Raw genomic sequence first — 22,399 nt, forward strand, 5'->3', positions numbered from 1 at the left:
AATTAAACAAAAAATAGAACGCAAAGGGCCATTTCATCTTCCATTCTACATCCACTTTCCCAGCTGCATCTGTGTTCAAACCAACATAGAGTGCCTCCTCAAAAGACGACAACCTTCAGAGTGCGGTTTGGAGTAGTGACATCACTCGACCTAATCATCATGTCCGCCCCGTGTCATTGTGGCTAACGGACCAATAGAAGGACCCAGTCAAATTATTCAGCATTGTCTGGACTCTCTCCACAGATGAGTCAGCAGCTACTCAAGCTAAGGGGACAAAGACTACTCTTGAAATACTTATTTTTTCTGGAAAACATCCCCAAAGTTTGCCCCCAAAGTTTGACCCGAGTGTTTCCTGTTTGCCTGCTGCTGTGTTCTCTTGTCCCCGGTCGCTAGCTGACCTTGTAGACGTACAGGTACTCCCGGAGGAATGCCCCCTGCTGGACGCCGCTCTGCTGGCTGTCGTTGGTGAGGATGTGGCGGAAGGCCACCACGGCGTTGTCGGGCTGGCGCAGGGTGAAGGACTGCCGGCCGATGGTGAAGTTGATGTGGTCCTCGGCCAGGGACCAGCCCTTGCCCTTGTACACCTGCATGGCCTGGAGTAGCAGCGCAGCGCGTGCCTCTTCTGGTGAGGAGAGAAGAAAATGATTGGGTGTTTGCGTATTTGCGTGCTGTGTCTGTGTGTGTGTTGACGTAGGACGGATTTTTTTTAAAAGAGCAGCATTTCAACAGCCTTGAGAGAGGAAAGCACTAGAACACTCGACAGGCTACAGTAACGCTATCCAGCCGGCAGAGGTTTAAGTGGAACCGCAAAACGATCCCAGCACTCCCATCCCAAACCAGTCCTTCAGACAGGAGGTTAACTACGCTACAGTTAGCACTCATCTCCTTCTCAGCCCCACTCCCTATTGTTACACGTTCATCCAAGACGACACCAGCTGTTCAATTAACACACAAAGCCTCTGGTACCGTGGCCAACCTCGGCCTGGTTCACCCCAGTCTCCCTGCCAGGCGAGGTCCTCTCACCTGGCCAGCCTTGCTGAAGCGGTGTCCTGCCAGGATCATATGGAAGGCGAACTTGCGCACCATGGGGTTCCGCATATTGATGAAGCAGTGGGCGGCCTGCTCCAATAGGAGAGCGCTGCGCAGTCGGAGTCCTGGGATTGACGGGCCACAGACACACACACACACACACACAACGCAGACACAGTTAGTGGGGAGCAGATGGCCGTGTTGGAGGATGGAGAGAGAGGGGGAGAGAGAGAGGACACAGAGAGAGAGACAGTGAGAGACAGAGAGGGAGAGAGCGGCCCCGGGCTGTGCTCACCTCACTGGTCATCTTGATGAGGAGGGTGGCCGCGTCAGAGTACTTGCCCTGCTCTTGAGGACCTCGGCGCTGAGGAGAGCGCAACGCTCGGCTAGCAGCATGTTTCTAGGTGGTGGTGGGGGGGGGGGGGGTTGCACCGTGTCAACACACACAATACACACCACCACTCGTATGGGCACGATCTATTTAGGGTACAGTGTGTGTGTGTGCCTCAGTGTTCCATACTTGCACACGTCTTTGTAGGTCTGTATGGCCGTGTCCATGTAGTGTGCTGGGTACGGTCTGGGAGCCCCGGCTGCAGGAAGGCCGACACCGCCGCCATTTCCTGCCCAGACAGGAAGGCAGTTACAGGAGATGGAGAGAGAGGGGAGAGAACAGGAGGGTTAGGTTGAAGGAGAATCCATCTCTCTTCCAGGCAGATGAGCGTGGTTAATGAGGCGGAGGCCACAGCCGACAGAATGGTCACGTCACGGACGGCTGGCCGGCCGTCCTTCACGTGACCGACCCACAGATTTCGTTTTTCCGGGGTTTCTTAATATTCCGACTGACCCAGAAGTCCATGAGGCATGTTCTGCTCGTTAATGCAGCAGGAGGGGCGAGAGGAACAGAGGAGGGAGTACTCAGAGGCAGAGGAAAGGGGAGAGAGAGAGAGAGAGAGAGAGAGAGAGAGAGAGAGAGAGAGAGAGAGAGAGAGAGAGAGAGAGAGAGAGAGAGAGAGAGAGAGAGAGAGAGAGAGAGAGAGAGAGAGAGAGAGAGAGAGAGAGAGAGAGAGAGAGAGAGAGAGAGAGAGAGAGAGAGAGAGAGAGAGAGAGAGAGAGAGAGAGAGAGAGAGAGAGAGAGAGAGAGAGAGAGAGAGAGAGAGTGTGTGTGTGTGTGGTGTGTGTGTGTGTCAGTGTATCTGTATGTGTGTGTATCTCTCACCAGAGCCCCTGCAGCGTAGAGCATGGCCTGGTCGGACAGGAAGTCCTTCTTGGCAGTGTGGTAGCAGCTGTAGGCCAGCTCGTAGTGCTGAACCAGGAAGCACAGGTCGGCCATTTTCCTGATCTGCAGCTCCGGGGCTTCTGCCGGATAGCTGGGGGCATCACAAAAGGACCGTCACAAAAGGACCGTCACACTCGTGGGGGGACGGGGGGGACGGGGGACTGGGTATGTGTGTGGGGGGGGAGGGGGTTGTATCTGTGAGTGCGGCGCCGGTCGTGGACTTACAGCAGGCCGGAGGTGTTCTTGAGTTCGCTGATGCTCTTCTCCGGAGCCTTCCCCGAGCCGAACCACTTCTTCGTGGCCGAGAACAGGGAGCGACTCAAGCCCTTCCTGGAGACCAGCTACAGGGGGGACCGGCAAGACGGTCGGAGGGGGAGAGAGAGGAATCGCGTGAGCTGGGAGACGACGGCGAGAGGAAGATCGAAGACTTCAAAAGAACCCAGCGGTTGGCGTGCGTGCGTGCGTGCGTGCCTAACCTGGTCGTTCAGCTGCCTGATGTTCTTCTCTATGTGGGGCAGGAGGCCTCTGGAGGTGAACTCCTGGACGAACTGTCGGATGCGGTCGTGGTCGTTGAGCGTGAGGCAGGCTCCGTGGCTCGTCCCCGGCCCCGTGGCAGGGGACGGCTTCCTGGGCTCGGAGGTCGCGACCTTGAGGGCTTCCAGGCTCCCGGGGCCGCTGGGGGCGTCCAGCTGGAGGGGGTGGCTGTTGTCCAGGCTGTTGGAGACGCCCTCTGGCGGATAAAAACACACAACCGCCGTCAGTGGAGTCCGCTTCCGGAAAGATCTAGAGGGAGAAGCTGGTGGGGTTGGCGTGGACGCTGGTCTCAGGTCCCAACCGACCTTTGTGGCCTGTGTCATGGCCGTCGTCTTCTGCGGAGCTGACGTTGTTCTCTACGGGGTAGTTGTTCGCCACGGCAGTCGGGGCGGGGTCCTCGTAGAGGTCCTACACACACAGGGTTATACATTGAAGAACTTGAAACAGCATGGATTAAGACATAAAAATAAAAAAAACGGTATTATTGAATCAGTGAGCAAGCTGCCCTTTCTTGCAGAAGACTATTCAACTATGGATTCCCCAAAATACAGATATGGAAGACCTTGACAAAAATGACAAACAGCATTTGGATTTTTTTGTTTTTTTTTGTATTTCAATTCCCAAACTTTCCAAAACTCTCTCCCAGCCCGCAGAGGAGCGAAAACTTCAGCCCCGACGCGAGTGTGGATGAAGGACAGCGTCTCCCGAGGCGTGCAGGGGGGGGGTGGGGTCCTCACCTGGCTGAGCGGGTTGCTCTTGTGGAGGTACTGGCTCCAGGGGTCGGGGATCTGCTCGTCTGCCCCCGCCGTGGCCGGAGTGCAGGAGTTCACCTTGAGCAGGTAGCAGCCTGTGGGGCCGTACCTCTGCTTCATGTCCTCGTACACCGAGTCCGCCCTGTGGGGGGGCGGCGGTCACCGCAGGGGGGGGGGGGGGGCACGGGATGAGAGTCGATGGCGTTTCATCCCGGTGTTGCGAGGAGCACAGCAGTTGCGATCTGACTGAATTGAGACCAGACCCAGGCTGCCTTGTGCTACACAGGCGGTGGATGGACCCATACAGGTTATTGGACAAAAAAGAAAGGTCCACGGGGCAAGTTATACGCCCATTCATTAGCTTGTGATCTTAGCTAATGGTAAGATAGGAGTCAGAGTTATAAAATAATGAGGGGAAAAAAAAGGGAATCCATAACAGCCCCCGGGCAAGTCAACTCCTTGCTCGTTACCGTCTGTAATCATGCAGAATGTTGGACCACGAGAACGTTAAGCCCACAGGTGACCACTCGCGCACCCAAGAGTTAGTGGAGGTAAACAAATCATGGGCAGAGAAGGAGGTTTGAGAGGAGGACATCCCTGTTGTTCAGTTATCTGCATGTGTGAGTGGCTGTGTGTGTGTGCGTGTTTGGGTGAGCGTGTGCGTAAAGGTGTGTGTGTGGAAGGTGTGTGTGTGGAAGGTGGCCCGGCAGGCGCGAGGGGGGGGGGGGGGGGGGTGGGGGGGGAGGGGGGGGCGTACCTCTGTTCGTCTCCCTCGCTCATGTCGTGCAGCAGCACGTAGTATTTGAGGGTGTTGGGGATGAACCACTTGGGGTTGGTGTACTCCCCGCTGTGCTGGACCCTGTGCTGCTCCTGGGACAGCTTGAGGAATTGCTCCACCGGGACGGCTTCGCTGGACGACACCACCAGGAGACCTTGCAGGGGGGGGGCGCCGGTCAAGGACTCCAAACCAAACACACCACACGCACACAGAGACTGACCGATAGATAGGTAGCGAAAGAGGGAATGTTCAGGTCCCGGCGCGAAGGATACAGGCGAGGTAGTGGTTGAGGAACTCGTGGTCGGAGGCGGGGCATGGACTGGAGGAAGCTCTCCCGGTAGGCCTCGAACCAGGGCGTGGTCGCTGGAGAGAAGGGGAGAGGAGACGCCGAAGCGAGACGGCGAGTGAGTCGGAGCTAGGGAGGATGGGAGGCCCTAGACACATTCAGCAACACGTTGGGATCATTGCCATGGCGATCGGAGAAAGGGTTGATTGTTATGCCAGGGAAAGGATGCTCTTGGGAGGGAGGAAAGAAAAAATGAAGAATGGACAAATGACTGATTTCCATGATGGCAGATTATTTTATTATTTTGTGGTTTCCAACACTCTTGTTGCGCGGCATGCCCTTGTGTTCACCGCGATTTCTAATTAGCATATAAAACAACCCTTGAAATAGACAAGGTTGCCATGACAAAGCAAATGGCAAAAAGGAGGAAGCTGTTCATCACAGTGTGACATCTGTGGAGTAATCTGCCCATTTTTCTGGATAATGCATTCAAAATTAAGGACAAGCTACTAAAAGCTTTGAAGAACACCCCAAAAAATCATCGTCATCAAGCCGCCCTAACTAGGTAAGACTTTGACTCTGTTCCAGAATAATCCATGTCTCGGGGGGGAGTGGGGGGGTATAGAGCATGTGATCTGGAGGTCCAACTGTTTGGCTGGACCATCCGATACTGGAGATGTTGTGCTGTTATCTCAGGGAGTTCTGAGAAGGACTTCCCCCCCCCCCCCCCCCCCGCCCCCTCTGCTGATTGCACGCTTGCCAGGCAGACGCACAGACAGATCACAACGCAACGCACAGCAAGCTTGTTTAAGGGCCCGAATCGATGCCAGAGCGCCAACAGAGCTGCGGGAGTCTCGCTCCGCGGTGAGGCCTTGGGAACGAAAAGCCCGTAACGAGGATGTCCAGCTATTGGAGCACTTCGCCCCATCGATCTGTGTTTCGGAACAGATGACCACTCCACACAGGGCACATTTGGGGGGCGGGGGGGGGGGGAAGAGAGAGGAGAGGGGCGAGAACATCTTTACTCTGGATCAAAAGAAACTTTAAACAGATCCCCGCCGATTGAGCCCTGCTATCTCCCTGACAGACTTGACTGCGGTTTTGATGTTCTACGCTAGCAGATAATCGCTGGAGGTACAGAATCACACGCTGTTCCACTGATAATTCATTTCAATTTGGTGAAGGGGGCAGAAACCTGTGAATCGTCAAATCAAATTGGATACCATAAGGACGCTCAAACATACAATTTATATTAAAAAAAAATATATATATATATATATATATATATATGAACCATTGATTGATTCTCTTGCTATGCATTGTGCAGCCAAACAAGACCGTGATGTGTTCTTGAGAGAAGCCACAGGTCTTGCATGCTGATTCTGAGACTGGTGTGGTTCCTCAGGGTCCACGGAAGAACCTTGTACAAAAAAAACCTTCGGGAGAGAGACTCCCAGCATTGGAAAGCTACAGTTGCTATATCACATCCATCACTAAACTGCAGGTAGAACGTTCACTTGCCAACATGCCTTTCCTTTTGAAAGTAGGCATTCCATTTTTTTAACACAGGCAATAGACAGAATTTGAAACACAGACTGAATTGATCGTATTTCCTCCAGTTTGTCTCTAATAACAATATTTATATAGGCCCTCCGGTGTCATGTCAGGAACTGCACAAGGAGTGAAGAGGGAAAAGAATAGAGCTTCAATGCTGTGAGTCACCTCATTAGAAATACTTATACACAGACAACAGGCATGGGAAATCTGAAGGTCAAAAAGCACCAACCACCTTGTGAGAGAGAAAGCTGAGCTCAGGTCAAGGGAAGAGTCTGCTACACAGTTCAGCTACGGAGAGAGAGAGAGAGAGAGAGAGAGAGAGAGAGAGAGAGAGAGAGAGAGACAGAGAGAGAGAGAGAGAGAGAGAGAGAGAGAGAGAGAGAGAGAGAGAGAGAGAGAGAGAGAGAGGGGGGGGGGGGAGAAGTGAAGAGGGATGGAAGGAAGGACAGCCCACTAGATCTAAGGGGAGGAGCAGTGGGCCCACGGGAGGGGCGCCCCACCCCCCACCCCCCTACACAGGCGCAGGGGTGAGAGTACCTGTGTAATGCTTGGAGGCGCCCAGTTCCGTTAGCGTGTCCCTCCAGTCACTGTACCAGGGGACGCTCGCTTTAAGAGAGCGATCTGACAGGGGGGGGGGGGGGGGAGGAGAGAGTCAGGACCAGTGTTAGCAACATCCCATCACCTGTCACACCTGTTCAGACCTTCCCACCGAAAGCGCTAAGTCGCAGGGGTTAGCGCCGCGGGTGGGCACAGGGATGCGCCGTCGACGACTGTGCCAGGAGGCGAGGGTCTCGTCTCAGCACTGCACTCTTTCACCTCAAAGCAGAACTTTGCATTGGGGGGGGGAAGCATTACCCATGCAAGATACGCTATACTGACACAGGCCATTGCAGTTAGGTTTACTTCTTTGGGTTAGAGGAGGCTGGTTTTGGCCAAGCAGTGCATGTCAATCAGAGTTGGTGGTAACTGTGAAGGGAATTATATAGTAGGGACCATCACGCACAAAGTGGTCTATACCACAACTTTAACACTCTCACTTTCTTAGTTTCTGGTCGTACCTTGTCAAATATCACAGAAATGCTAGAGTTATTAATTAATTAGAGACGCCAAGATTGAAATTGTTGGTTTGTTTAAATGTTAATGCTTGACAATCAATCAATTTAATTTCATATTTTGGCATGGCATTTCATGGCCAATTCTGTTTAATTGAACATAGGAAAGACCAGTCAATAACACTGTTTCTTAACATCTTAGGAAAGCTCTTACCCGTGATTCAGCCAGGTGAGTACACAAAAACAATAATGGGTAAAAGGTTATCAATACAGAAGTCAAACATCCCACACACAACCAATGATGAACATAACAGAAATCACTTGTCACCCTTTGTGTTTACTGCCCTCTGCAGGCAGGATGAATAATTGTCACAGCAACAACAAAAAAGAGCCCAGATGAGTTCAAGGTTCAGTTTCTTAGCATATAGAGTAAATAGGCTGTATATTGCTTATGAAAGACCCACACACATTTAAAGATTAAACCACTTAAAATGGATCATATCATATAATGCCTTATATTGACAGGTGACCAAGTCCCTGCTGATAAGAGGCAGCCCTATAACACAATGCTGCTACCACAGTGTACAAAAGTAGCGATCATGTTCTTTGGGTGCTTGCTTGGCTAAATATGGGTCAAATGTAACGTTTCAGACTCAGACCAATGAGCCCATCGCAAGTAACCTTCAACGTAAAAAAAAACAACAAAAAACACCATAGATTTCAAAGCAATGTGGCCAAGCGTTTTATTCCGGCAACCGAAAAATAGAATTTGAACTGCGCCAGCGAAAAAGTTACATTTCACCAGCAGCCATTTCCTGCACTTCGTCCCAAACCCCTCCCCAGACCCCCCCCAGACCCCAGACCCCCCCCAGACCCCACCCCCTTGCTTCCTTCCACTGTCCTCCAAGGCCGTGCAGGTAAACTCACCGCTGATGTTGAGGTCGTGCTCCCCGGCTGTGATGACATTGGCCGCCACCCCCTCGGCCGGCTGGCACGCCGACACCACCTCGCTGAGCAGCTTGCGGTGGGCGGGGCCAGGGACACCAGACACGGGCGCGGAGGTGGGGCGCGTCACCACGTTGTTTACGCTGATGCGCAGGTTCTTCACCCCCTGCACCTGGTTGTTGGGGTCTCTTATGTGACCTGGGAGATGCACGGGGACACGTGTCATGCGTCAGTGTGTGGGGGGGGGTCAGATGGCTGAGCGGTTAGGGAATCGGGCTTTTAATCAGAAGGTTGCTGGTTCGATTCCCGGCCGTTTCAAATGACGTTGTGTCCTCGGGCAAGGCACTTCACCCTACTTGTCTCTGGGAGAATGTCCCTGTACTTACTGTAAGTCGCTCTGGATAAGAGCGCCTGCTAAATGACTAAATGTAATGTAAATGTAAATGTCATAGTGCAGGCCGCAGACCTACATGGGTGTTCTGTACGGGGTAAATGTTATCCATGTGTAGTATGCCCTGTACATACTTAACCACAGTGCTGAGGTTACGGCACACGTAAGCTAGTTTCTGTCTCGTGTCCAGTAGTCGTAAACACAACAGAATGTCAGCTCTCTAAAGAAGGCTCCTTCCTGTCTTCTTTTGCCCAGTCAACAAATCTACACACATTCCTACAGAAATGAAATGGCTTGTGCCACACAACTGGCAGACTCTCTCGGAGAACAAGAGGACAGTGACTTCCTTGTCTCGTGTCATTATTTGGCTGAACATACTTCTCGAAATGTGAAGAGATAGCTGGCTCTTGTGCAGTTCACAGCCACCTTAAGGTGCTTCACTGCAAGTGCTGGTAAAGCAGCGTTTAAGGCAAATGCGGGGACAACATAATCTACTAAAGGTGCTTAGCTAATCCACTGCATTGGATGGTGGGAGTCCATGTCGTAACTTGTTGGTGTACCAGCTGGCATGCTATATACATAACCTGCTCTTCATCTCAGCAATGCAATCTTGGCACTTGTTGTGCAGTGTCATTGCTGGCACCCATCAGAAGATGTACCAGTTAGCCAGCTAGTAGTTTCCAGCAGCCATTGCCTATGGCAAACTAGCTAATTATGTAGTTACAGAGCTAGTTAGCTAGCTATAGTATGGGCTAGAGACAGAAGAGGCGAGGGAGATATAGCCATGCCCCCCAATTGGGCTGGGCCTCCTAGCCTAGGCTGAACCCAAGTCCAGCCAACCCGCAAGCAAAATACACTAGAAAGCTGTCGCACCGGCGTACTATGACCCACTAAAAAAAAAGAACAGTGACTGCTCAAATGACAGTGTAGCCTCTCGGGTGACTGTCAGTGTCAGGAGAGGAAACTAGACCGGGCCCTGGCCTGGGTGGGATAGCACCACATCTTACAGACCTTCCTGTCACTGACAGCTAGCCATGACAGTGGGATTTGGCTAACTGGCTACCTCTGAAAGTAGCTAGCTTGCTAACTGGTTAGCCTCAAAGTCACATAATGATATATAGTCTAGCTAACGTTGTTAGCTAAATACAAATATACATTAAGTGCAAGCTGACTCACATTACAAAGGCTAGCATGCTAGCTAATGCTAGCTAGCTACCGAGAATGTAGCTCTATATTTCGACGCATTTATATCGGACGTTACCAAAACAATATATTTATGCAACTGTCTTGGAGTACAATTCACATATTTCTGATGATCAAAGCACCTACCTTCAGAGGTTAACCGGCAGAAAGGCCGAAGCAGCTCCGAGAAATTTAGGTTGTTTTTGCGAGTCACTTTCTCCGCATCTTCGCTGCACAGAACGGCCACCATCGGGACAAACGAGTCCTGGATGAACTCCTGCACCGACTGGACGCACTGAGCCATTGCTGTCTGTGCGAGAGGACAATATTACAAATGTGTTTTTTTCCTATCTCTACGGATTTGACAGTGAAACGCTACCCTCCTCCGAGTTGAAAACAACTCCCCGACTGTCAGTAGGTAACAGCCATGTTGAATTCTACAGTTGCCTGCTGATCGATTCGTTTCCTGTGGAGCTCTGACGTGATCATGTGATGTCGAGTCCTCCAAGTGCCACCGAGTCCTTGCGGCTACTTATCATATTAAAAGTTGACCCATAGGAACAGTCATTATTTTCGGCTAATATTGGGAGTAAAATTTGAACACCATTATACGTATGATCTGATCCCAAAGTTCTTCTTGTTTTTAATTGTCGTTGTTGTTTTTGGTCCTAGAATGAGTAAAGAGTTGAGAATTAAGACATTATAAAATCATCCATTTCCTTATTGTAGAGTTGAGACACATTTGTCTATAACAGGGATGTTCTCCAGGCTTCAGGGAAATCATAACTGCGTCACTCACATAGTATCAATTACACCAAAATGTTGAATATGTTGCCAAGACGCAGCATAGAGAGAAAAGAAAAGAGCAATGGGCCTAGAGCAGAGCCCTGATAAATACCATCTACACAATTGGATCCACAAATCCCAACATAGTTCTCAACGAGAATGTTATGATCGACAGTTCGACAGCTGGAGTCAGGTACAGAAAAACTAGAACAGAGACTGAGCCTGCGCCCGGACAAGCTGTAAGTAATTGACTTACTTTGGTTACTTTAACTCATTTGTTATGGGGTTACTTTTATTAGCACTATTATGTTTTATCTGAACCAAGTCTAATGTTTCTATGATTGTTTGTTTTGACTTTGCATGTCCAACTTTCTGTCTCTCTTTCCCTTACTAGCCCAATTCCCTAACCGCTCAGCCACCTGACTCCCCTACACACACAAGATACATGCAAGATAGAGTTAGGCTTTCAGGAAGGGAGCACTGTGGGAAGTCCCAGTGTGACTGAAGAGTCCCTCCTGTGTGCTGGAACTGGGTGTGTACATGTTGGCAACGAAGCAGGTACTTTTGGTAGGGCTGCAGCTACAATTTTTTTAGCTGCTACTTTCAGAAGACCTACATTGTCTGAAGTTGACTGGAAGACGAGGCGGTCACAAGTATGGAGCCCTCCGCAGAAGCCTCACCTGAGTCCAAGTCAGATTGTCCAATCTGTATAGGGCCCCTCACGGACCCTTACTGCCTCTCCCTCTGCAGTCATGAGTAAGTTACCTCTAATGCTCCTTTAACCTATTGTCATTTGTATGATATGTTTATTAGGCAAACAACTGTCTTGCTATCAAGGAAAGAGTAAGCATAGCATAGTTTTCTCAAAATGAACAATGTTGCCTCAGTGCTGTCTCAACTTCATAGTTTACAAATATTTACTTACCTATCTCGTTTTCAGCAGTAGAGGAAATCTTGAGTAGTTTCCCCTTCCCCAGGGCTGTCTTCTATCAATCGATCTGTAAAGTGCAACTATTCCCTACTCAATTCCAACCCTAACTCGGTCAGTTCTTTATTGAACGTATCTGGTTGTGGGTGGACTATTCACTAGGCAGCAGCAAAGTACAACTGCTAGTTACTGCTAAATTTGGTCTAGGATCACCCCATAAAATGTAGATCCAATCTATTATGTTAAATGTTAATGATTTGTAAAGGATGTGTTTTGACTGGTAATAGTCTGTGGTGAAAAATAATATGGCAAAGATGTACTCAAACAGGTTTATGACCTCTTTCAATATTTCTGGTAAACAATAAACACAGAAGGGCAATCCAAAAGTGAAAGTGGGAGAGAATATTTAAGCCATCATCATGATTACCACAAGACGGTAATTTTCCACATCACCTGACTGTACTGAAAAAGTAGTGGTTTGTCTGAATACCACGTAAGGAAGTGCAAGCTTTGATACACCCCAATGTTTACATGAACTCTGATTGTTAGATTCTCTCTGAACCGCCACTAACAGCATGTACTTTCTATGTATTTTACAGATTCTGCCGCCAGTGCCTGAGTCATGCTCTAAAAGTGAATAGCCACTGCCCAAAATGCAGAGGAAGAGTGCAAACCTGTGATATCATGAACATGAATGTTGATGACCCCTCTAGTAATGCCCCTCTCAGAGCAGCCCAGAGGTTTGGCATTCCTCTGATTGGTCTGACAGGGCAGCCTGTTCCTGCACAAGGAAGACATAGGGGAGATGCCTTCATTGGGTGAGAGACTTTGTCTGAGCAGACAGACCTTATACTTTATTTAACCCTTGTGTTATCTTCGGGTCATTGTGACCCATCAGTCATTGTGACCCCCCCCTCCCCCCACGTGTTGCGACAACTTTACGTCATATAAAAATAAAGTGAAGCTTAAAAGAAAATGCTTTTCTTTGTTTTTGTATTGGGTAAAGTTGTAGCAGCACAACGATGGGTCATTGTGAGCCTTCGGGTCATTGTGACCCGAAGGCAGCACAAGGGTTAAGGAGTCAAAGAGAGTGTTTAAGAACATGATTAAGTGAATGTGTTTTTTTGTTTTCACACAGACTGACACAGCTCAGACTTCAGCTAGAGCGAAGCCAGCTCTTTTTGCCCACCATGACGAACCAGACTCCGAGAGACCTTGGAGCATCCTCGGCAAACAACTCTACTCCTGCCACAGCGCACGCCGCCTCCGTCACCACCCGGCCTGCCCCCATACCCTCCCCCCGCTCCGCGGCCACACTCAGACCCATCGCCACGCCTCTACTTCGCCCCAGTGGGCCTGTGTCTGCGTCGCAACAAGCCCCCGCCACCCCTGTCCTCCCCGCCACCCCTGTCCTCCCTGTCCTCCCTATCTCAGCTCCACTGCTAACCACAACAACTCATTCCTTTCCGTTCCTATCCTCCTCATTATCCCTCTCGTCTGACAACGATTCTGAGTAAGTACTGGGAGCGTGACGGTGTGCGAGCTTTTCGTCAAACGTGTGTGTGTGTGTCAATAATATTGTGAAGTCTCTTACCCTTATCGCCTCTCCCTGGCCCCACCTCTCTCAGTGATCAGGAAGACATATTGGAGGAATTCCAGTTTAACCAGTCGATCCACCTAAGCCAGCCTCTGAGGTAAAGCATATCTCAGAGAATGCCCTTGGTTAGTAGTGTGTCTTCCTTCAGCTATTTGTTTGTTTATAGAAACATGAACAACCTCTCTTTTTCTTTCTATATCTCCCAGCACCGCCGTGAGGATGTTTTCCTGCCCATACTGTGATGAAGGAGGTCTGGATGAGTTAGACCTTCTAGAACACTGTAACGAGCACCATCTCCAGGACAGAAGGAGCGTGGTCAGCAACTTTCTTCACAACTCGTATTCATTCATTTGAATTCGAATCGCTAGAACTTGTGTTTCGTGTGCTAGCGACGCATAAGCTCGCTCTCTGCTGCCCTTCAGGTGTGCCCTGTCTGTGTGTCTCTGCCACACGGGAACCCAACCCAAGTCAGCAGAGGTTTTATTGCACATCTGAACCTGAGACACTGCTACTACACCAACGACTACACGGTATACACGCACACACAAACACATGCACACAAACACATGCACACACATGCACACACACACATGCACACACGCTAATTACATGTATTTCTGTTTCACAGAATATTAGCCAAAGCGACCCGATGAATGAACAAGATGCCATATTTGAGTCTTACAGAGTCAACAAGCAGAATTCCGGATAATGTCACATGGAAATGTATGACATCAGAATCAGAATTTGTTTTACTAATCGCCATGTAAGTTCACACAAACAAGGAATTTACTGTGGCAGGAAGGTGCATACAAGAAACATATACGGATCTTAAATATAAAAGTAAAATTTACAAAAGTATAAGTAATACAAATAAAACGAAACAATATGTAAGATATAAAATCAAAAATAGATGTACATATAAAAATAGGGCAACATAGTGCAATATGACAAGGTGGCTTGTGCGATGTGCAAATAGGTGGTGGATGGTCAGTGTGGGTGCTTGGCCTTGTTGAAGAGGCCAGCAGGAGATGGAAAGAAACTGTTCTTATGGCGTGTGGTTTTGGTCCTGATGGACAGCAGTCTTCTGCTAGAGGGGAGTAGCTGGAACCATCGTCAGAAATATGGGCAATATATAAGCAAAATCACACGAGAAGGAGTGCGTTACTGCTGAATATCAGCACGGCTGTGATTCAGTCGTAGCAGATATCCAAATGCTTGGATAAAATAGAACTAACAGTTTGTATGATTGTACGTGACATTTTACAAGTGCAAAACTTTTGGTTTATCAAACCAATTGCCAAAAAAATCACTTTATTTGAACTGCATTTTCTTTGTACTGTAAAAACACACTTTATGTATCGCTATTCTAATATACTGTGTAATGCGCCTTTTGTAATGCAACTACCAATAAAGGAATTTTGAATCAGAGATAGTGGGTTCTATTAAATGTTTGTTTTGTCTGTTTTTGTCTGTTGTGTTCGTTTATGAATGTGTGTGTCTGTGCTTGTGCATACTGATGGTGTTCTTACACCAATGCCCTGTAATACTTATATAAGCTAATCAGGTTTATTAACTCGTCATCAGTAATACAGTATTTGACAGCAAAGTACAATATCTTATCCAGAACCATAAAATTAGTTATTGCTTCTCTCTTGCAACCCACACAGTTTTTCAAAAACAAAACAAACCAATCATCTCCCTCAGACCAGGGCTAGATTAAACAGTCAAGTGGTCTTTGTACCTTCTCTCCCCATACACACCCACACCCACACACACACACACCCACACACACCCACACACACACATACACCCACACACACACACACACCCCCACACACACACACACACACACACACACACGCACACACACCCACACACACACACACACACCACACACACACACCCACACACACAAACGTGCAGGTGAATTAAACCTGTGGTTAGTCATGGCCCACAGGTGGTTCCTTCTGGTGCTTGTGCTGCTCTGCCGTCAAAACAGCTTGGTGAGTCTGACTTTCCACCATTAACGCTCAAGACATTGATCCTCATGTAAAACCTTGCTGTGTTTAAGGCATCCCTTTGTGTTTTGTTTCGTTCCTTAGACATCATCTAAGCTAACAGGTGAAACCGGTGGGTGAAACTTTGTACATTCATGTACTGTGTTTTTGTTCACCCCATACTTTTAATGAGCTAAAGATGGTATTCATATAACATTAAAAAGTAAACACTGTACACTTCCATCTGCATCCGTACTTTCGCTGTAGAAAAAGTATGTGGCGTGCACCTGAGCAGTATTTATTAGTTGTTCAATAAGCGATATCTCCTGACCTGCAGAAATAGATGAGGATGAAGGAAAAGACCGGGACATTTTTGACATCAACGAAGGTCAGTGAAAAATCTTCACACCTGAACTGTGTTGAGACGGCACTCTGGTGCCGGGACATCTGTCAACTGCGTGTGCTTTTGCAGAGGCAGGTCTGGACCTGGTGGAGGGTGATATCGTGATGGATGAGGTGAGTTCCAGAGCATGAGTCCTACGGTATGTTTTCTGTGCATGGAAACAGACTTTCTTCACTCTCTTCTCTCCTCTCTCGAAGTCGTTGTAGTGCTGATGACAGTAAACAGTGTGACATTCTTGCTTACTTTGAGAAAGGCGGACAGCAGGAACACCATCATAGGAGAAAAATATCGCTGGCCTACCACAATACCCTACTACTTGGAGGACAGTCTGGGTACGACTGGTTACACACAAACACACCGTTTCTCTCTTTTCAGTCTGTATTACTCTTTATGTTTGTGTGTATTTCCTGTGTCTGTGCAGATATAAATGCCAAGGGGGTGATACTCAAGGCTTTTGAGCAGTATGGACTGAAGACCTGCATTCATTTTACCCCTTGGAAGGGAGAGGAGAACTACATATCTGTCTTTAAAGGAAGCGGGTAAGCAGAAACCTTGACACACACAGAGAGATGGACACGCACACCCGTGTTCACGCTCGAGTTGCCGTTGTGTGACACCCGCGCACTTTTGTCAACGCCTCTGTTTCTCCTCTTCCACCTCAGGTGTTTTTCGTCTGTGGGGAACAGGCGTGTGGGGAAACAGAGGCTGTCGATAGGGCATAACTGTGATCGTCTGGCCACGGTGGAGCACGAGTTCCTGCACGCCCTGGGTCTGTGGCAAGAGAAGTCCAGAGCAGACCGAGATGACTACGTGGACATCATGTGGGACCGCATAGAAGCAGGTGACAAGCTAATCAAATCATCGTTAGCCACCACTATTAACCACCATTTAACTCATTTAACATTAGAGCTGAAACAAATATGGTGCTTGCGCTTTTCAATATAATCATTCCAAAAAGTAGAAGTATTGTATTCTGTATACGTGTTTAGCAAACTGGATATCCCTGAATGTGCAGAAACATTTCCCCAAACAAAACCTGTCTTTCTTTTAGGCAAAGAGCATAACTTCAACACGTACGACGACACAGAGTCGAGTGCCCTGAACGTCCCCTATGACTACGGCTCGGTGATGCACTACAGCAAGACAGCGTTCAACGTCGGCAAGGAGCCCACCATCGTCACCAAGATACCCCACTTCATGGACGTGATAGGCCAACGGATGGAGTTCAGCGACAGTGACCTTCTGAAGCTCAACAGGCTGTACAACTGCAGTGAGTCCGGACAATCATTTTGCCAGTCATCGAATGGGTTACATTTACCTTTAGTCACTTAGCAGACGCTCTTATCCAGAGCGACTTACAGTAAGTACAGGGACATTCCCCACAAGGCAAGTAGGGTGAAGTGCCTTGCCCAAGGACACAACGTCATTTGGCACGGCCGGGAATCGAACTGGCAACCTTCAGATTACTAGCCCGATTCCCTAACCGCTCAGCCATCTGACTCCGGGTTCACCTTGTTTACCAAAAGGAGCTGTTTATTGCGATAATCAAGAATCATATATTTTATGTGGCAGCAAGATAAAATACGAAAGTTTGGTGAATGCAAATAAAGGCTTTTCAGATAAGAGTTGATCATCTTCATTATCAATAGAGTAGACGTGCAATCTCTGTTTTATAACATGTTGGGTTAAAACAGTTAATACACTGGAGTAACTGTTTACCCCCCCCCTCACAGACCTGTCCAGACTGGTGGAGACTCAGCCCCCCCTTCGGCGGTTGCCTGTGGTAACGGTTGCCAAGAAAAAAGAGCAGCTCAAGTGTCACCCCAGGAGTCCACCGGGAGCACCACAGCTGTGATGGCTGTGTCGCTGTCTGTGGCGGCATCCATGTTGGTGGTTGCCACGGCGAGCGTGGTGTATGCCCGGAGGTCCCGGGGGAGGCAGGAGGACAGAGAGGTGGTGCTGGAGAACATCGAGGAGCACAAGTGTGAGGAATACTGCTACTAAATTTAAACTGGATTAGATTTTAACCTTGTACTGAAAAGTAGGTCAAGGAATAGAATAATAGTCTGTGGAAAAGTCTAATTCAGTGTTAAATATTTATTAGTTATCAACATTGATAAGAATTGTATCTTAAATCTTTGCAGGACGTCTCCCTTCATCTTTACGCTGGAAACCCTGATAATCAATGGAAAATGAGCAACAACCTAAAGACATTCATAATTAACCCTTGTGTTATCTTCGGGTCGTTCTGACCCATCAGTCATTGTGACCCACCGTCGTATTGCGACAACTTTACCGCATACAAAAACAAAGTGAAGCATTTTCATGTGACCCGAAGGCAGCACGAGGGTTAAGCATAATCTTAACCCTCGTGCTGCCTTCGGGTCACATGACCCAAAGGTTCATAACGAACCATCGTTGTGTTTACCCAAGTTTACCCAATACAAAAACAAATTAAAATAATTTTCTTTTAACCTTTGCAATGTGGGGGGTCTGAGACAGCCTAGCTGTTAAAAGAAAATGCTTCACTTTGTCTTTGTATGCGGTAAATCTGTCGCAATACGACGGTGGGTCACAATGACTGATGGGTCAGAATGACCCGAAGATAACACAAGGGTTAAGTGAATTAAGCTCAGATCTTGTCCAATCATGCAACATAATTCTGCTCTCTAATGACACAGATTTTTCGATGCAACATTAAAGTTATTTTCTTTAACCCATATTGTTTGCAAGGAATTCAAAAAGACAATCATGTTCATGCTCAGACATTTTATTGGAACATAGTTCAGACCTGTAGCTACACTGGTTCAAGTAATTAAGTCCACGAATCAAACAGATGTTCCTTGATTTATTTGTATCTCTCTCTCTCTCTTCAAGTGACACCGTGAAAACTAAGAAAGCAAAAGACAAAAGTTTTCATCATTGATCTGCCATCTTAGGTGGGCTAAATGGCGCAGCATACATTGAAACATGCACAAACTTGAATCACTTTACAAACTTAATTACATGACATCATGGCTCCAATCAAATATAAAACACATTGACGGCAAAATAAAATAAAATACCGTGTACGCCTTTGGTGAACCATGTGCAGATTGTAGATGTGACTCGTTCTTCTGCAGCCATTAACTCCTCTCTGACCCACAATGCCCTGTTTAACCCTTTGTAGCTCTGGTCACATGACTCGATCAAATAAAAGCATTAAACCGAAAACCAAAACATATTTCTTAGTTAGTAAACCCTATTATTATCCTTTGTTAAATTAAAACAGATGACTTTACCTTAAATAATTCTTGAAAACTGAAACCTGTCTCTCCAAGACAGTTACACTCCCACCAAATTACTATGATTTATGATAACCTTCAAACATTTGAATAAATCCAGTAATTTCCAGAACCAAGCTATTTCTGTTAACACTTAGACCAAGCCTGATACCTTAAACTCTATGCGGAAGTTTAGAAACTAATTCTATTAGAATACTCTTTAATTATTTTCTACAAGTACGACTAGTTTATGGATAGGTCGCTCAAGAATAGATTGATTAGTGAATTGTTGACTATCCTTTCCAGGCTTTCTATTTCCCATTTTTATTGTAGCCTTTCGCACCAGTCCATCCTTGTCTTCACAGACATTAAGTACTCTTCCAAGTCTCCACTCATTGCGTGGAATCCCTTCCTCCTTGACGATAACAACATCTCCAATCTTCACGTTCCGCTTTGGAGAGTGCCAACGTTGTCTGAGGATGATATTTGTCAAATATTCTTTCCTCCATCTACTCCAGAATTGCTCTGTCAAATATTGTACTCTGCGCCATCTTTTCTTAGCAAACAAATCTTCTGCCACAAATTTCCCCGGTGGAGGCAGAGGAACAGAAGCTTTCATGGTCAGTAAGTGATTTGGGGTAAGTGGCTCTAAACCTTTTGGATCATTAATATTGTCAATGGTGAGTGGGCGGCTATTTATGATTGACATTGCTTCATAAAAGAACGTTCTCAAAGAAGCATCATCTAATCTTCCAGCACTCCGGGACAGAACACACCTTAAAACGCTCCTGACAGTTCTAATTTGACGTTCCCAGACTCCTCCCATGTGACTGGCATCAGGTACATTCATAGTGAAATCACATTGTTTTTCAGCCAGGTAAGCAGTCAATCTGTCTTTGTTCACTTCCATTAAACCCTTTGACAGTTCATTTTTTGCGCCTACAAAATTTGTACCTTGGTCTGACCTGATTTGTCGTACAGCTCCACGAATAGCTATAAAACATCGCAAAGCATTCATAAAGGCATCAGTGGTTAGATCCTCTAACATTTCTACATGAACTGCTCTTGAGGATAGACAAGTGAATATAAGACCATATCTCTTATACTCCTTACGACCTTGTTTAGTGTGAAATGGTCCAAAACAATCCATTCCACAGTAGGAGAATGGTGGAGAGGGAGTAACACGACTGGCAGGTAGATCCGCCATTCTTTGTATTTCTGTTGGCCTACGGTTTCTCCTGCAAGTGACGCATTGCTTAATGTGGTTTGCCACAACTTTGCTGCCCCCGACAACCCAGTACCCATTTGCTCTCAGTTCATTGAGGGTTTGTCCTCTACCTTGGTGCTGTGTCTTTTCATGGTAGTAGTCTAAAATAAGACGAGTGATTACACCATCTCTTGGTAAGATTAGTGGATGTTTTAAGTCAAAAGGCAAGGAAGCCATCCTTAATCGACCTCCCACTCTAAGAACATCATCTTGCAATATTGGGTCGAGCTGGACCAACTGATGACCATGTGGCAGTTTTCCTTTGCTCAGTATTCGCATTTCCTCTTTGAAAGTGTCCCTTTGTGCCAGTTTTACAAGCACAAGGCTGGCCTTTCTTCTGTCTTCAACACTTATAGGTTCTGTTGGTTTGACTCTTTTTGCTAGTTGCTGGATCCGAGCAACAACATTCAATGCTGTATGCCATTTGGAGAACCGTTTGAGTCTCTCCAAAAAATGGTCCTCTCTTACTACATGTGTTTGTAGTACTTGCATTGTTTTAACTTCAGGGTCACCTACAAGGAGTTCTGAAGTCACCGTTGGTGTGACAATTTCTCTCTCCCACAGAAACTTGGGCCCTGTAAGCCAATTTGACGTAATCAACTCTTCTACCTTGAGGCCTCTAGAAGCGTGATCCGCTGGATTTTGATTGGTGTCTATATAATACCATTGTTCTGGCACAGTTGTATCTCTGATTCTTTGGACTCGATTTGCGACAAACACGTGAAACCTGCGGGCTTCATTGTTAATGTAGCCCAAGACTACCTGTGAATCTGTCCAAAAATACTCTTGGTCGATTTTGAGTTCTAGTTCTTCCTTTAGCAGACTACTGACTGCAGAGGAGACCACTGCAGCAGTTAATTCCAGTCTTGGTATAGACACAACCTTTGTTGGTGCAACCCTTGCCTTTCCTATGATTAAGGAGCAATGTACCTTGTATTCACTCACTACTCTGATGTATGAGCACTGGCCATAACCATAAGTACTTGCATCGGAAAAATGATGCAGCTCAATTCTCTGAACATTGCCTAGGTTTTCAGGAATAAAGCATCTAGAAATCTGGAGTTTTTGCAGGTTTTCAAGATCATTCAACCAACTCTCCCATTGTGGCCATAATTCTTTGGGTAGTGGTTCGTCCCATCCAATGCCCTTCCGGCACATTTCTTGCAGTACCTTCTTTCCCAATAAAAGAAAGGGAGCCAAGAAGCCTAGTGGGTCAAACACTGAGGCTACGGTTGAGAGAATTCCCCTCCGTGTTGCTGGTTTCTCATCCAGTTTGACATTGAAGGAGAAGGTGTCACTGTTCGCATTCCACTTAACTCCCAGTACAGTCTGGGCTGGAAGTTCATGATGACTGAGATCCACATCCTGAACTCCACTGGCTCGTTCACTATCTGGAATTGACTCTAAAACTTCTCTGTTATTGGATATGAACTTGTGAAGGTGTAATCTCCCTTTTGCACACACATGTTGCGTTTCTCTCACTAGTTTGATGGCTGTGTCCACGGATTCAAGACTGATCAAGCCATCATCAACATAGAAGTTTTTCCTGATAAAGTTAGCTGCTAAGGGATATTGCTCTTCATGTTGACTTGCAAGATACTTCATTCCATAATTGGCACATCCAGGAGAGGATGCTGCTCCGAAGAGATGGACCTTCATGCGACAATCCATTGGCTCTGAATTGGTATTTCCATTTTCCCACCAGAGGAAACGCAAGTAGTCTCTATCTTCCCTTCTTACATGAAATCTGTGAAACATTTTTTCTACATCACAGATGACTACTATTGGGTGTTTACGAAATCTGCAGAGCACTCCTGTCAAACCGTTTATGAGATCAGGTCCAGTTAGTAAATGATCGTTCAAAGCTGTGCCATCATACTTAGCAGAGCAGTCAAATACAACCCTAATCTTCTCTGGTTTTCTAGGGTGATAGACCCCGTGGTGAGGGATATACCATGCATTCCCTTCTTTAGGCTGACATTCCACTCTTTCTGCATCCCCATCCTTAAAAACTCCTTCCATAAACTTTACATAGTCATCTCTGAATTTGGGATTTTTCTCAAATTTTCCCTTTAGGTGCTTTAGCCGCACTATAGCCAGACGTTTATTTTCTGGCAATTGAGGGCGTGACTTAAAGGGGAGGGGCATTTCCAGGTGACCATCAGCATTCTGGTGTATCTCTCCATTCAGTAATTGCATGAACTGTATGTCATCCTGTGATACGCTCCTTTCTCCATGATTTGTATCTTGAAAATCTGATTCAAGAGCTCTGATGATAGTTGCTGGTGTCAATGGTGGAAGTTCTTTGACAGACACACGATGACACAAGCCTGTCACTTCGGTTGACTTAACAACTTGTGGTGACCTACCAACAAT

General features: G+C 47.1%; 3 protein-coding genes across 4 annotated transcripts in view; 2 read left to right on the top strand and 1 right to left on the bottom strand.

Moving 5' to 3' along the window:
• The window catches only part of trappc8 (trafficking protein particle complex subunit 8), an 18,717-nt gene extending 8,266 nt beyond the window's left edge, over nt 1–10,451 (bottom strand). The window contains 19 exon segments of the mRNA XM_062452242.1: nt 399–598; nt 601–622; nt 1,024–1,145; nt 1,148–1,154; nt 1,325–1,377; nt 1,380–1,429; nt 1,550–1,619; nt 1,622–1,649; nt 2,246–2,396; nt 2,531–2,646; nt 2,782–3,035; nt 3,145–3,247; nt 3,577–3,733; nt 4,349–4,523; nt 4,642–4,681; nt 4,683–4,732; nt 6,750–6,833; nt 8,192–8,407; nt 9,930–10,451. Of these exon segments, the coding sequence (XP_062308226.1) occupies nt 399–598; nt 601–622; nt 1,024–1,145; nt 1,148–1,154; nt 1,325–1,377; nt 1,380–1,429; nt 1,550–1,619; nt 1,622–1,649; nt 2,246–2,396; nt 2,531–2,646; nt 2,782–3,035; nt 3,145–3,247; nt 3,577–3,733; nt 4,349–4,523; nt 4,642–4,681; nt 4,683–4,732; nt 6,750–6,833; nt 8,192–8,407; nt 9,930–10,086 (2,055 nt within the window). The 5' untranslated portion in view covers nt 10,087–10,451.
• A 596-nt stretch (nt 10,452–11,047) lies between these two features.
• LOC134013087 (E3 ubiquitin-protein ligase RNF114) lies at nt 11,048–14,521 on the top strand. 2 transcript variants are annotated; one of them, XR_009928676.1, is made up of 8 exons: nt 11,048–11,324; nt 12,096–12,314; nt 12,635–13,009; nt 13,125–13,190; nt 13,300–13,408; nt 13,516–13,623; nt 13,722–13,856; nt 14,070–14,521. XR_009928676.1 is itself a non-coding variant. In XM_062452851.1 (7 exons), exons 1-7 carry the CDS (start codon nt 11,224–11,226, stop codon nt 13,800–13,802), a joined length of 1,059 nt encoding a protein of 352 aa, XP_062308835.1. In that variant the 5' UTR covers nt 11,050–11,223; the 3' UTR covers nt 13,803–14,521. The 2 variants fall into 2 exon arrangements, 1 of the variants encoding a protein (XP_062308835.1); XM_062452851.1 differs by having other exon boundaries at nt 11,050–11,324; nt 13,722–14,521.
• Nucleotides 14,522–15,020: 499 nt separating this feature from the next.
• mep1ba (meprin A subunit beta a) lies at nt 15,021–17,204 on the top strand. Its single transcript, XM_062452243.1, has 9 exons — nt 15,021–15,096; nt 15,196–15,223; nt 15,428–15,478; nt 15,563–15,606; nt 15,747–15,825; nt 15,915–16,032; nt 16,156–16,334; nt 16,545–16,763; nt 17,188–17,204. Exons 1-9 carry the CDS (start codon nt 15,040–15,042, stop codon nt 17,202–17,204), a joined length of 792 nt encoding a protein of 263 aa, XP_062308227.1. The 5' UTR covers nt 15,021–15,039.
• Nucleotides 17,205–22,399: the final 5,195 nt, after the last annotated feature.

Source organism: Osmerus eperlanus, chromosome 26, assembly GCF_963692335.1.
Source record: "Osmerus eperlanus chromosome 26, fOsmEpe2.1, whole genome shotgun sequence".
NCBI classification, from domain to species: Eukaryota; Metazoa; Chordata; class Actinopteri; order Osmeriformes; family Osmeridae; genus Osmerus; species Osmerus eperlanus.

What these genes read in the sequence shown, in the direction of transcription:
- mep1ba (XM_062452243.1), top strand. Translation starts at nt 15,040, where the DNA reads ATGGCCCACAGGTGGTTCCTTCTGGTGCTTGTGCTGCTCTGCCGTCAA. An exon ending in TCTGCCGTCAAAACAGCTTG is followed by an intron (nt 15,097 to 15,195) that starts GTGAGTCTGACT and finishes TTCGTTCCTTAG; the next exon opens with ACATCATCTAAGCTAACAGG. An exon ending in CTACTTGGAGGACAGTCTGG is followed by an intron (nt 15,826 to 15,914) that starts GTACGACTGGTT and finishes GTGTCTGTGCAG; the next exon opens with ATATAAATGCCAAGGGGGTG.
- LOC134013087 (XM_062452851.1), top strand. Translation starts at nt 11,224, where the DNA reads ATGGAGCCCTCCGCAGAAGCCTCACCTGAGTCCAAGTCAGATTGTCCA. An exon ending in CACCTAAGCCAGCCTCTGAG is followed by an intron (nt 13,191 to 13,299) that starts GTAAAGCATATC and finishes TATATCTCCCAG; the next exon opens with CACCGCCGTGAGGATGTTTT. An exon ending in TCCAGGACAGAAGGAGCGTG is followed by an intron (nt 13,409 to 13,515) that starts GTCAGCAACTTT and finishes GCTGCCCTTCAG; the next exon opens with GTGTGCCCTGTCTGTGTGTC.